General features: G+C 40.1%; 1 protein-coding gene across 1 annotated transcript in view; it reads left to right on the top strand.

The window, feature by feature from the left end:
* Positions 1-673: 673 nt before the first annotated feature.
* DRC11 (dynein regulatory complex subunit 11) overlaps positions 674-15,210 on the top strand; it is a 104,767-nt gene continuing 90,230 nt past the window's right edge. The window contains exons 1-5 of the mRNA XM_075029189.1: positions 674-747; positions 3,982-4,306; positions 7,877-7,990; positions 10,108-10,296; positions 11,030-11,101. Of these exons, the coding sequence (XP_074885290.1) occupies positions 674-747; positions 3,982-4,306; positions 7,877-7,990; positions 10,108-10,296; positions 11,030-11,101 (774 nt within the window). The remainder of the gene's footprint in view (positions 748-3,981; positions 4,307-7,876; positions 7,991-10,107; positions 10,297-11,029; positions 11,102-15,210) is intronic.

Raw genomic sequence — 15,210 nt, 5'->3', positions numbered from 1 at the left:
AAGAAGGGCATGTTGAACCAGTTCAACACAAGTAAGCAGGCTAACCTCAGCTGTACTCAAAACCAACACATTTTTCTAAGTGTAAGAAGAGATGGGTCAAGCAAACATGCAGAGTTAAAGGGCCCTGGAATATTAAAATGAGGCAATGCATAATTTGGCAGGATTTTAAACATTTCTTTATAACTTAAGCAGAAAAACATATTTGTAAGCTTCACTCTAAATAAGCAGATCAGGCTTTATTTTGAGCAATAAAAGTGAGATTCAAACTAGTAGTCATGCTATGGCAAAAGAGTCTTCTTAAACCCTTGTTTTAAACTCCGTGGGAGTGAAGAAAAGAGACATCAGTTAGGAGGTAAAGCCTTGACCTTCCCTCCAAGCTGTAAGCTGCCAGAAAGCACTCTGGGGGCTCTGGAGTTAAGTCACCTTATGTGTTTTTTCCTCATCCCATTACAGCATTGCTTATTTTCCCCATAACACTCCTGTTTTGTAGTTGCTATGACAATTTGCAGCATTACTTATACTGCTATACACATGCAGAGATTAGGAGACAGACTTCTTTCTTTTTCAGGTTTTAATAATCTTATGCCTTGAGTAGGAAAACTGGGCTCAGTCCTGCTGGGTACCTGTACTAGTAGGCTAGTTAGATGCTCTAATCCAATCTAATTCTGATGCAATGTCATCCTCGGGCACAGATACAGCTCACAACCTACCTGTTACAGAACAGGAAGAAGCCTACGAGATGAACCAGTAACAGTAAATAGAAAGCTAGCACACTCAAGGCTGCGTTGTACTCCCCCTTCAGCGTGTGGAAGCAACTTTGAGGGAGTTTACAACTTAGTGCAAAGGGAGTCTGAGCAAATAGGGAAAAGTTCAAGTAGAGACTTGGGGGACACATGCTGTCTGATTAACAGGCAAGAAGAGTCAGTCCTGTCCTTTGCTTTTAACATGTAACCTTGAAGACATGCATTACTCCTTCTGACTACCCTTGAACATGTTTGTCTCCAAAGCTGAAGGGCTCCTCAGGATTATAGCAGCTCTGCCAAGTCCCCCAGAAAGGGTTATCAACACCAAGCCATCTGATGCTTCAAACTCGTCCAGAAGGGCTCCCATTTGGACACTAGTAAAACCTGAAGTAATTATTTTAATCCTGTTTTGGGGAGGGGAAACAAATGGCTGTGCATGTGTCCTCTAGTTTTTAATCAGGGTGAACCAAAGAAACACTCAAATCACATTTCTGCTTGCACTGTCCAGTTATCAAGTATCTGCTGTTCCCCATCACATGCCTAACGAACAGAAGCACTAGGGCCAGGTCCCTGCAAGGGACAGTCACCCTGACCACAACAGGTACACAGGCACTATCAGCTTATCACAGCTGAAAATTTAGCAGCTCCACGTCAATCTTTTCCTTTAGTACTTTGTTTTTCAGCGGGCCTGTCAATTCTTTTGCCCTCATTTACACAGAACATCACTGCTGCAAAAGCTACAAACACACCATAATATCCATAGTCTTAACATCTGACCCACAGCAACATGCTTGCTATCATCTTAATGCTTATCTGATAAACTAATTCTTTATGGAAGCAATTATGTTCCATCTATATTGCGCTGTGTTAACACACTCTGAAGGGCTAGAGCGCTCTGTCTCCCTCCTCCCTCAAGAAGTCATTCTAAATATAAAAAGAAACTGGATATTAGCTAGCTCAGCAGGAGGAACCACTTGACATTCCTTAGTCAGAGGAGGCAGAAAGGGAGATTATTGTAAATTGGAGTGGACAATTGTGGAGTCGGTTCTTGCTGCGGTACAATCTGTTGTCTCCATGCAATAACCTGCATTCGAAACGCTCTAGCCCGAGGATACCCACTTGTTCATAAATCAGCGGTATGGTTGTGGGGACAGCCTACAGGGGTAGGCTTCCTCAAAGATTTATAACCTCCCCACTATCAAATGGTCTGTGAGTAGGCACAGCTAAGTAAGTACAATACCACGTTGTTTCCTTCTGTGCTGGAAAACCCTGTGAACCTCACACCAGTATACGTTCTTTGTGTCCTGACTTTAGAGGAAGTGTACAAAACTGCCATTGATCAACCAGCGGAGCTGTTAGGTCAGAGCTAATACTGGTCTTGTTTGTGCCAATCTTCTCCACTTTGTTGGTTTTATTTTGTTTATCTCCTGCACCTGGGTTAATTGCAGTAATTGAGTGATTCGGGTGTTGCAATGGGATGTAAATGAAGTAGGAAAAAAGGAAAGGGAAAGACCTGGGTGGGCTGCAGAGGCATTAGGAAAAGCAAGATCAGATGCATCCTGCAGAAACCCATGTCAGCTGAAAAGTGTAATATGCACTTTATAAAGTTAATGGTGCAAATTCAATAGCAGGGTTCAGATTGGTGGTGTTTTTGCTGACTGCTCCAGGGACTCCCAACAGAACCATCAGAATCCTGGATGTGCAGCACACAGCCCACACTCGGGGCACTTGTGGGCTGGAGTTTGTCCTGTCCACCCCGCTGGTCTCTCCCACAGCACAAGCCTCAGGTCATTCTGTACTCCAAGATTAGGAGTTATAAGATCAGTTGACAGATCTCCAGCTTAGGCATTTATTATCAAGCACAAGCAATGTTAACAGCTGCCCAGCTTTCTTGTGAGAATTAATACACGAGCACTCCCTCAATGCTGCTCAGACCAGCAAAAGGGCTGCTCTGAAAGTTCATCTGATGGAGGCAGGGCCTTTTACTGTCTTCATCCTTCTTTGAGAGGCTCTAGCTGCAGCAAGCAATAGCTTGCTTAAGCACGTGGATGGGTCTCTGTTGGACCATTGAGGCCAATGGCCTTTATTCCTAGATCTAAGAAATAAAAGCCAGATTTCCCTGTTACCTTGACCCATAGTTTTCCCCTCCTCCTGCAAACCTGACAATGTGAATCAACTGTTTTTCTCCCAGTATAATTGAGTCTCAGTACAGTGCAGAAGAAATTTCTTAGCTCTGCTGGTAGAGAAGCGTTTTCAAAGATGTAAGATTTTTTTGACACCTGTCACTCCCAAGAGAGAGTCTCCACTTAGCAAAGAGAGGTTACAAAGTAGAACAGGACCTAAAAGGGTCTTTCACTACCACAGATGTTGGCACCTTTCAGTGACAAACCTACCGTTTGAGCTCTTCTCTGAATAAAAGCCTCATTTTGTCCAGAGTCCATTTCCTGTTACTTTAGGATGATTTCTCACAATATTCATCACTGATCTGCTTTTACCATGAAAAGCCACTGACAGCCAGTCCGTGCTAACATCAGAGCTCCACCTATTCCTACCAAAACTACCAAGTAAACAGCATTATCGCTTCTGGAAATGTAGCTGGCCTTAGGTGACATCTTCCATGTCACATAATCCTCTAGCCACTGGGCCAGAGATGTAGCAATTGCTTGGAGTGCAACACTTGCTGCCATAGAAGTAAATTACTTTCCTCACTTCACATTCAAAATAGTGCCCAAGCTATGCTCTATCATTAGCACCAATACAGCCTTTACCCTACAATTAGCTCTGAGCAACCACTTCAGAAAGGCAGAAAAGCAACACATGCTTTAGAAACATGTTGGTTCTCAGCACAAACATGGAAAGACCTGAAAGAGACCTTTGCCCACCATAAGGGCTTTAAGGGGAAGACACCTTTTCTATTAAATGATCATCTCAGTGTAACTGAACGAAACTCACGACCTTATCAGGGTTGCAGCTTCAAGCATATGTTTTGGATGAAGTTGAAAAGTTTTTAACTTTTAAGCTCTTGTTAATAAAGCAGCATTTTAAGATTCCTGTTTTTAAAACGAGAAACTTTCGCTAATGGTTTTTAAAATGCGCTGTAGTTAAAATCTCTTTATAAATATAATGGCTCACATTTCCAGGCTTATTTTGAGAAATACACACACACAGAGCCCTGGAATCCTTGTGTGCTAACTCTTACTTTCATGTCAGGTTAACATAGTCTTCTCTTTTCAATTAGCACTTACAATAAGATGTGGACAGATGCCCAGAAAGACCTCGACATCCAGCTCCAAAGAGAAAGAGAGGAGTTCCTCCAGCCAGAGAAGGACCGCGTGGAAGCGTTCAAGATGTTAGCTGCTTCCTACATCAAATACATGCAAATCTTCCGTAACTTGGAGACGGCCCACGACCGACTCATTCACCGGCAGAAACGGATGGTGATTCGGCAAGTGCTAGATGGCGTGATTGGCCGGATCCTGGAAATAAAAAAAGAGATGGTGGAGCTGGAGAACTCAGAGTTTCATTACATTGATAATATCCTGGAAGATCTAAAACTTCTCCCGGTAGGTCTACCTCTATTATGAGCAAATTCATAGGAACTTTGCCTATCCCGTATTTTAAGGGCAGTCACATTTACTTGCAGTCTGTAAAGTTCCACCAAGTGATTTAGTTTCTTGCGCGGTCACTAGTGTAGTGGATGATCAGTAATTACAGTATTTTTTATTACAGATCAGTGTATATTTGATCTATGATGAGCATTATATATTAGAGCAAGATTTTAAAAGCTGATCTGCTTGATCCATATGTTGCATTTCTGCATCTCCATAGCAGCACAGGCTCTGTGGATCTTTCACTTGTACATGTCCTAACATGAAGTCATATTAGCTTAGCTTCACTATTAATGACAGTGGCTTGACTCTGCCCAATTTTAGTGTGGGATTAGATAGAAGATGGGCAACTGATAACCAAGGTACAGTCCACTTCAGTCTGCCCTTTGCGTCACTGTGAATCAGCCTGGCCCCAGGCCTCTTCCAGAGATTACAGGTAATGCTAAAAGTTGCATTGTCTGGTCTACTAGTTCGTAGTGCAATGAACTACTAACATGAGAAATCTGAGACAAGTCTTGTATTGTAAAGGAGGCAGGAGCCTGGACCATATTCAGCATCCAGGGTTCAGGACTGCCTGATGTAAAAGCAGCCCCCTGACAGACAGCCCACTAAACCAGATGAATATGACAATAAGGCAAAGTCTTGAAGCTGCGCTCTAAAAGCAGTATAAAAAATCAGCTGCAAAGAGGTGGTTGCTTCTTTCGCAGACAGCTCCACCTATTGTCAAATTCACGTACCGCTGCTTTTCTAAAGAAAAAGTTGGAGCTTAAATTACTGCTTTTTTCAGGATCGCAGTTATTAAGGTGAGATAAATTGCCTTATAACATTATTTTGAGATTTTCAAACATGTTTCTGTTTGTGATTACATGTCGATTTCACTGTGCAAATTTAGGATAGTAATTGCCATGGATTTTCACCAGCTCTTTACCTTCTATGTTAATTGCAGCAGAGAACTATTTTAAACTATGAGAAGGCATACTAGAAATTATAAACACGTATCCGGGGAAATTGAGCCTTCAAATCATATTTTGAAACCGTTAAGCACTGCTGTTTTCATGACTTCTCAGTAAATCCACCTACAGCAAAAAAAGTGGGCAAGTCTGAAAGGTCATGCTTGACATCTATTAAAAAACAAGCATAAATTCAAATTCCTGCACCACACCTTAATTGTAAGAAGGCATGACATACCTACCTACTAAAAAAAAAAAAAGGGGGGGCACCGAAAAGATTTCAGAGTTTTTCTATGGAAAATAATGTTTGCTTTGTAGATAGGAATACAGATTTATGGGGTTTTAAATAATCACATATTCTTGGTTACAAAACAAAATTACTGGCCAGTGCTTGACAAATAACTTCTGTTTCTTAAAGTATGCACCCAGAAAGGATACCTCTAGTCCTTCCTTTTACTGTATTATCATGGGCTAAAATCCAGCATGATTGTAGGCAGATAACTCAACAGACTAGTCTCGTTTTATACCTTATACAATGATATTGCATACTTTTTACTATGTCACTGTAAGGCCAAGCTTCATCTTTCTTGAGTTCTGTGCCTCATGTTTTTGTATGGTTGCCTTCCAACATTCAGTCATTCCATTTCCTGGGGTAATTGTAAAGGTATTTGGATACACAAATTCCATGTGGAGCCGGGAGTGGCTAAAAAGCTGCAGATTTGACTTCAGGATAAACATCACAAGCCTAACTTTTCAATGCTGGGCCCCAAAAAGAGATTATGAAGAGAAGCAAACTCCCTACTCCCCACCCCTCCAGTCCCAGTATTATGGCTTTGATCTCATCTTTACAGTCAGTAAAAGTTGCAATCCAGAACCACTTGTAATTAAAGCCCAGGTTAGATGTCAGAGATACTCATCAGCCCTACACTGACTTACACTGCTACCTGACAGTGTACAAGTCCTCTTATCCTATGTGAGGGTGTCCAGACAAACCACTTGATTCCTTATACCTAAAGACAGCCAGATTTGTAATCTATCATAGAGTGATTTGCACAATGTATAATCATTTCCATCAACAATCAAGGATGTTGGAGGGTGCAAACAGGAGCTTAACAAGACAAATATTTAGAAACTTTAGCAGACCAGACCTCTACATTGATAAAATCAACAGGGGTAAACAGTCCTACTTGGAAGCTTTCTTACGCTGCCATAATAGGGATGTCCTGGTCTGCACAGTATGCAGCTGAGGGAATTAGTAATGAAATCTTTAAGTTGGCAGTTCACAAGGGCTGTTTTCATTGACCACAGCCTTCCCTGCAAAGTCTTGCTCTAGGAATTGGAAGGCCTTAGAGCTCACAAGCACCGTATTTACCATGCACCTGTGTCAAGGCAGGAGCAGTGCTTGTGCTTTACAGCCAGCACTTTTCTCCTCTGTATCTGTCCACACCAAAGCTGGCATTGAGGCTGCAAAGGATCAAGTCAAAGGTCTCCCTGAGCAGGTCAAAACTCACCAGTTTCCATAGCAGACAGAACAAAGAGCGCTGACAGTGAGTGCAGCATCAAGTCTTGTACCTGTCTTAAGCTCCTTGGGCAAAAGGACAAAGTACCCACATACACCTAGGGACAAATTATTGCATAACTTGACCATGCAACTCCTCATGAGTAGTGTGACAGGGTAACTCCTGCCTGTCTCCCCCATGCCTCCTTTTATCCTTCTGGGTAAATCATTTGCTTGAGAAAATATTCTAGATGTTCCTTAAACAGTATATAGGGAATACGGCACCAGTATGAAGACACATTCCCCATCCCACCCACCCCAAAATATACTTGCCAGTAAATATTCTTGGAGAATTATTTTGTCTTCAATACGATACAAAGAACAGGTTATGTCACTCTGCAGCTTCTTAACTTTTGGGGTGGTTTTTTGTGTGCCTGTGTGCCTTTTCTGTTTCTCAACAAGAGTGAAATCCTACAGGAGAAGAATCAGTAGAAATGTGAATCAGTTACATTTTTTTAATGATAGAAACGAGTGAAGGCAGCCACTTCTAATCACACATGATTTTGAGAAGTGACTGAGATATCACAGACAGTGACAGTTTGTCTACAGGTGAAGATAACTGTAGACAAACAGAATTGTGCTTTGGTTCCGTGTAATGGTTAAAAAAAAAAAAAAAAAAGCAAGAGAACAGATCTGTTTTTCATGTTTATTAAAAAAAGAGGCAGGATGATCATACAACCCAAGGTATTCAATTAGGTAGAAATCATGTTTAAGTTTCCAGCAACTCTACCAAATATTTTAACAGTTTAATAATATAATTGAGCCATTATAAAAAGAAAGATTTCTGGGCTCCCATGGTTCAGAAACTGGGTTGATTTATTTGTTTTTGTTGAATTAGGTCTTAAAGTAATTGCAGAGTAACAGCTCAGCAGCTGTTACAGAGGTCAAATTCCTCAAAACTCCAAAATATTCAACAATCTCAGTCCAATTTAATTGCTTTGTAAAGGTGTTCAATTAGTAAGTAATGTGATTTTAATGCAGTTCTAAAAAGCATCTCATGACTATTTCTTCTTCTAGGAAGACATAGAAGTACCTATTCCAAGGTATTTCATTAAAGAAAAGCTGGAAGTCTTGCAGCAGAGGGAGAAAATACTTGATCAGATTTTGCTTGATGCTGGATTGCAAACACAGGTAACTACACCACATACCTACATAATAACGTGCTTAACTTTTTTAGTTTATAGCCACACGTGTCTGAACACGAGCCACTGAAGTGAAAAGTACTTTTATAGCAGTTAGGAAGTAAAACTCTGTCTATGGATAAGGCACAAATAGAAAGTAACATTAAATTTTCCTGTCTAACAATATCCAGTCACATCTTGAGTCTGGTTAAGACTGAAATGAATCAACTCTGCTTTATGTGTGTGAGAGTGTCAGAGAAAGGGCAGCACTTTGGCCAAATTTAGTAGGTGCTTTATTTGTCTAGCTAACTCTCATCACATAATTAGTCTTACTGAAATCAAGTTGGGCTTAAGTTTTACTGAACCAGGATTCCTAACCAGAATGGGCAAAACTCAGAGTTCAGGTCAGCACAACTGTTAGCATTCAGTTGTTTATAACCTCTGAACAATGACTGCAGTCTCTTCTGTACAGCTATAGAGCTGCAGCTGCTAGGAGGAGTAGAAAATTGAGTTTTGGCAGAGCAAGAGTCATTACAGAGAAGTACATGAGCACTCCAGTGAAGACTGTTCTGGATTTGATATACTTTTGACCTTTTGGAAATGGCACATTGCCTACAAGCAGTCGTTGCTAACCCCTTGAAATAAACAACTGTGCCTACATGTCTGGATGACTTAGATTCATAGATGTTATAGCCATAAGAGACAGTCCCGACCAGACCACTTAGTCAAACTGCTGCACTGCCCCAACCATTGAATTCTCCACCAGTAATTATGCTGGTAGAGGAAGTCTGTGCACCAGACAGAGGCAGTCTGCAGAGACAGAGCGCAGGCTCTCTGCTCAGTTACTTTAATGGGCAGCTGCAGTCCTCTTGGCCTCCACAGTAAATCTCTGGGTAAATTCTCTGCTCTTCTTAGTAGTCAGATGTTGGTCTGTGCAGATCCTCTGTTTCAGCACATTACATCTTGAAGCCTTTTTGTATCCCAGAGTTCTGCTGTCACCCCTTTTCAGCATGGCATCCATTACAGATGAGACTATCTGGTGTGCAGCCAGCTCACCTGGGAGCACTGGGCTCTTGCACTTCAGGCTCTGGCAGGGTCCAGGTCTCCCTTGCCAGGATACCACAAGAGAGGCACAAGATTCAATAAACATGAATAAAATAATCACACAGTATGAATCCAGTGCCCTGTGCTGCACTTCCAGTTCAATCACCGCTGGGATTGCTAGAGGGTTGTCAGCACTTCTGCATGCATCATAGCAAGCCACGTACACTCAGGAAGTCTCAACTGCTGTGTAGACCACTGTATTCTTCAGTGTCCACGGCAGTGTTACAAGCAGTGTAACATAAATCAAAAACAATAGGTTTCATAAGAGGAGTCTACTCTGCAGATCATTTGTCCTTCTATGTAATTTTGTTATATAAAGCCCTGCTGAAAGTGTAGTATAGTGAGCTCCACACAATATATATAGAAGCATTAAATGTAAACTGTCTCCAATCAGGGGATTAACGTCAAGAAAGGACAATAATTCAGTTTTTCCATGGGGACCATGAGGGTTTAACAAGAGTTCTCAGGAGTGAGAAGGGGAAGTCCCTCTCTCCAGCTGCACTGTTCTGATACATTTTTCCTTAAGCGTTTTCTACTTGGGCTAGGCTTACCAGGCCTGGGCTGACTCAGAACTGCCTGTCCTTCCATTCAGCAAGAGAGCTGGAGTCCCTGCAGCACATCCAGAAACCTATGCCTTCAGAAAAATAAAAGGAAGACATTCCATAGCCTAAGAAATTCCTATGGTTCTTTAGGTATTTTTTCCTCAAATGGATAGTCCAGCAGGATGCATAAGACATATAGAGCTGTTCTTACTTCTCACTATAGCATCAGGCTTTCCTTGTCACACATCAACACATCAGGTTCTCCTAAACGTCCTCAGAAAAACACATCTCTCAAGATACCAAACTTACAAGATAACACTGAGACAGGAGTCTCTACTGTTTGTGACAGGGATTTTTTTGTCTTCAGAAGTTTCTGCAAGAAGTTCCTTCATTGTTTCATTTGCTAACTGAGATAGGCAATTAACAAAACACATAACTAATACTTTGTTTTGTCCATTCCTTTTTGGCTGTGCTGTTGAAGAAACCCGTCAAGGCCATGACATTTGAAGAAGCCATTAAAATGATCCAGGTTGCAGAACGGGCTCGTCAAGGCCGTTGTAGAGCAGCATTCATGAAGCAAATTTACCTTGAAGAGAAGAGAGAAAGACAAACTAAACTTCAGGTCCAGATGGGTCCGAGTCCAGATGCTGCTGCCACTTGCATTCAAAAGGTGACACCTCTGATTTAACAACAGTTCTGGCAGAACCAAATGACAATGTTTTGTTCAGAAGAACAGCAGTAGACAGAAGCGTAGCTCATAGGATGGGAAGCATTCTGAAATTACAGCTTTCAGGATGTCTAGCAATGTGACATACATCATTTAAACCACTTACCAAAATGAGACAGGACCCTAGATGTGAGATCAATGGAAACAGTCCTGCACTGGCAATGCTGGATGACTTTATAACCTCCATGTTTTTCCATTCTGATTTTTATGACCTCAGTTGCTCTTTCTGGCATCCCCTTGGAATCCAGTGAATTTCAGAGAATTCATGCCTTTTCCTGTGATGTCTAGGGAAATAGTTCATTCCATATCTTGAAAAGATGGCAAAGGGAGATCACTGCTAAATTCCAGAAAAAGTCCTTGCACATGAATAATTCAGACAATTCAGCCTGATGAGAACAGGAGCTCAGTCTAAATCTTAAGTCTAAACACTTTTTGAAACCCTAATGTTGTTGTATTTAAAAGCTAGATATACCAGTGTGAGGGGATAACAAACCTCAGAATTTGTTTAAAAAAAAAAAAAAAAAAAAAAAAAGCAGATGGCAACCTGTTAAAGAGTAATAGTTTCAATTGTATATTGTGCCTTTCCTTCCTCTATTTGTTTTTTCCTGTGTCTGCCAGAGTAAAGGAAGCTGTAACAAGGCCCATTTATCTCATTAGAGTTTTGTTTACAATTCAGGTTTGGCGTGGATATATCCAGCGCAAGAAAACAGAGAAGATGAGAGGAGAGGAAATGATATTTCTGGGGATGGTAAGTAGTGCTGGCTAGAGAATATAAAATGCCACAGTCCGTTTGTTCTTCAGACTTTTGTAATTTAGCAGAAGATGAGAAATTAATTTCTAAGATTCTTCCTATTTTAAAAGGAGTCTCTAAGGAGTACAGAGCTAAACTGGAATGATAGATAGCACAGAAGTAGCACTATTTGTCTTATGCTGCACTCTTTTGTGCTATATATACATAGTCCGATGTATATGGCAGATGTGGAAACAGGCGGTGTAGAATTTGCCCCAGGTTCTACGGAATTGCATGACAGAGCATGACAGAGCAAGGAAATTTTATTAATCGATTTTTAATTCATAATTCCAGGACACTTGAGCTGTCTTATTCCTGGAGCAGAATTAAAGCAGCAAAGTCTCCTGTCCCACCCCTTTGCAAACCACTGCATGTGTATGTCAAGAGTAAGGAAAAGGGACATTAGAACTGCCATATTAATATGTCAATATTTCCACATAGAAATAATCTAAATATTCCTCACATCATACTGCAAAAGAAAAAAAAAATGAAAGCACCCTTTCCAGAAGGAACCTCTTTCTCCCACAATTAGAGAAGGTACATCTGCTCCCACCAACATCTTCCTTCCTAGCAAGTACTTGAGAAAAAGTATAAACTCTTTACAGTTGACATTTTCTTTGGCCACCACCAATTCTTTGGGTGCCTTCATTAGGTACTAACAGGTGTCAAGTCTCACAGCCCTCTTCAGCTCCAGCTACAGTAGCACAGCCCTTGTACCAAGTTCTAGTAAAGCTGCTTCAGAGCACCACATTACAGAAACATTCATCATTGCTCTATGTTTGGTAGGTTTATTTATATCTCTATGTTCTACAGTTCTTATATGATTAATTTATAAATTAATCATTTAATTTTGAATTAAAACATGCTTTCTGCTTCTCCCAGACAATTTGGATGATTTTCTTGCCCAGCAATGAATAGAATTGCCCTTAGCTGCGTTATAGGTTTATGAAAACTAATTGTGCTGGTAGCATACATCTGACAAACATGTATCATCAGTTAAGAATTACTTTAAAATCTTATCTTTAGAAAGTGACATGTACATTTGCCTAAGCTTTGCCATGTTAAATACAGCTTATGGATTTAAAAAACACGTTATGGATTATTGCCTTTAATATCTGCTGGTCATTAACAGTAAGCGTGGCCTGCATAGCTAAACAGAGCTTTGGGTGCCAATTCCACCTCTGTTTAAGACAAAGAAAATTTCCAGAGATTTTAAATTAGTGCAGCCCTAAAATGGTGAATATTTGGGATGTACTGAAGATGAATTAGAAATTACACCTTTTGCAAAACAAGGGATCATATCCTATCAAATCTCATGACAGTTTCTGTCGAGTCTTAAAACTAGAGTCTTAAGAAGAAAATCTTGAAGTCTGGTATCAGTTATTGGAGGGTTCACAGCAAAACACTCTTTTCATGGTGGCCAATGGTAGGAGTAGCTGATAACTAGGATGTAAATAGCCTAGTTTATGGGGAGGAAATCTATATGATCATAGGGATGAAGGGAATTAAAGCCAAACACATACAGCATATTCATTTCCTGACCTCCATTTAGGAGCAAGAGAATTGATGTTTGCAACTCTGCACTCAGACTCATTACTCTTTATCAAGTATATAATCAAAGGATGTAGGGAAAAAATTGATACCTCTAAATAATAAAAAAAATCTGTTCATCTTTCTAGTGTTTTTATATTCCCCATTTGCGTTTCCCTTTTACTTGTCATGCTGCATTCCCTTCCGTGGTCTCCAAAGGAAGTGAGTGGCAAGCAGACATTGGTTCACACTGATAGATAGGCAGTGAGCTCCAAAGGTCAAGTCCCTTTGATGTATGATCACGTCAACCCTCTAAAAAATGACCACAGATCTTCATGTGTAAATATGTTGAATTTGCTTTTCTAATGCTGCACGACTTAGATAAATTAGAAGACCTAGCCATCCATTACTCCAAGTCCATCCCAAAGGAGACTTGACTTTTACTGCAATAAATATAATTTCTCTTGTAATTGTAGTTGTTTTAAAAATGTCTATGTTACTTGCTTATAAAGACTGCTTTGCAAAAAGAGCTAGTCCATTTGAAGTTCTGAATAATGATTTTTGGAAAAATTCAATTGTGTTGATCTAAAAAAAAATACAGAAATATGCGCAAAGACCAAGAATTGTCCAGTCTTTTACTGAATTCAGTATTATTTTCTTTACCATCTACTTGCTTCAGAAAAATTTATATATCTTTTCTGGAATTCAATTCTATTTCATCTTTTTCTTGATGACAAAGTAGAAGCCTATGTTCCAGAGATTTTTCTTGGCTCAAAAGTAAAGCCTCATTATTATTATTATTTATTAAAGTTTAATTGCAGAAACAGCATGATTCCCTCAGCACGTGTTTTTCTAAATCTCCGATAAATCACAATTTGCAATACCGGTTTAATTTGTAAAGAGAAGCAAGCCTCACTAAGAGCACATATATCTTGATAACTGTATCCTGACCTGTTTCCTGATCATCCTCACATTGCTGCCACAATGCTGTTTACTAGAAGCTCCACCATGACAAGCATAACGAATGTTCTAGGCATAGATCTGTGTTTAAGCCACACCAACCACACTGTTGTTGCAAGAAAACACATTAAATTGTCTTGAAAACATGCATGTGTGGCCCAAACAAACCTGCATTTCCTTGCTCTGACTGTTTCACTGTTACAACCGAATTATAATGTACCATTTTTTTCAGTTTTTAAACTGGTGCCTGCTTCCACTTGTCTAATTCTGGCATTTATAAATTCCCTGTCATTAAACACCCCAGTGAGAGGTTTCTGTGACTGTTTCATTTTGCTGCAGTGCAAACTAGCTATCAGCCTAGTGTAACTGGATGTGTGAACTGGTTTTTGGCAACTGCTTTGTCTCAGGGTGGTACAAAACAGCCCAAGCCTAATAATGGATCTACACTCAGTGCTCTCCCCAACAGACTTTCCTAACAGAGTAGACCCCGCAGGAAGTTATACTTACAATCTCAGAACACCGGCTACTGGAAAGAGGAAAAAGCTGCTTTTAACATGAAATGTTAGGATAAACAGTTTGCAATCAAAGAGTGGGAAGAGTAGGAGAAGCCTAGGAACAAGGAATACAAAAAGGCAAGACAAAATCTATCCCAATTTAGGGGCTCAGCCTACTGTTGTAACTTTGAGGCGGGAGTACTCCAAAGGCCTGGACATCCCCTTGTTCATGTTTTCACTCAACAAGCACAAGTAATCAATCCCATTGGAGCCAAGTGCTTTACATGCTTTAACAATTTATAGGACTGAGCCCTGCGTGCTTTGGACATGCACACATGTAAACGCCTTCTTGTCTCACGGGCACATCTATTGATTTACAGTTACACAGCTCTCACACTGCTCTATTCTGTAATTTCAGCCATTACCAAAGAGTTAGGGGCATAACACACGCTGATCTATGATTTTCTCACATAGTATTTCAAACGTTCTTCCTTCCTCTATATCCTTTTCACATGGAAGGATCTATGTGGTCTTAAACTGTTCTCTCTGCCTTACCTCTTTTAAACATACCCTAATTTAGGCATGTTGTCTTGGATAATGCTTTTATTTATATCTGAGAAAACAGTCTGCCAAACATTCCTTGTTCTTTGAATTCCTGATAAATATAATTCATTTCATCCAGTCAGAAAAAAAATTAGCATTTCCCAGAATAGCCTTCTGTGTAAATATTATAGACTACGGCTAAATAAATATGGGATTTAACAAACTGCAAACTCCATAAGTAAGTGAAATTTAAAATATTTCTCAAGCTCTTGAAAGTGGGCAGTTACAGTAGTGGTACACACCAGGCCTGTTTTTATCAAGCATAAGGTTAAAATGACTTTTGTTTTACTTGCAACCTAGATAGCATTTAGATTTCAGCACAAAGTTACATGTTATTTCACCAGGCATACATATACATCTAAACAGTGATAACTAATCTGGCATGTTTTCAATAGAAATTTTAAACCTGCTTATTTTTTAAATAGACGCTTGGAAGCAAGAAGCCCGTTAAATAATTTGGCTTGCATTGGCTGAAGTCAC

The sequence above is a fragment of the Buteo buteo genome, chromosome 5 (assembly GCF_964188355.1).
Source record: "Buteo buteo chromosome 5, bButBut1.hap1.1, whole genome shotgun sequence".
Taxonomy (NCBI): Eukaryota; Metazoa; Chordata; class Aves; order Accipitriformes; family Accipitridae; genus Buteo; species Buteo buteo.
This window is presented reverse-complemented; position numbering and strand designations above follow the sequence as displayed.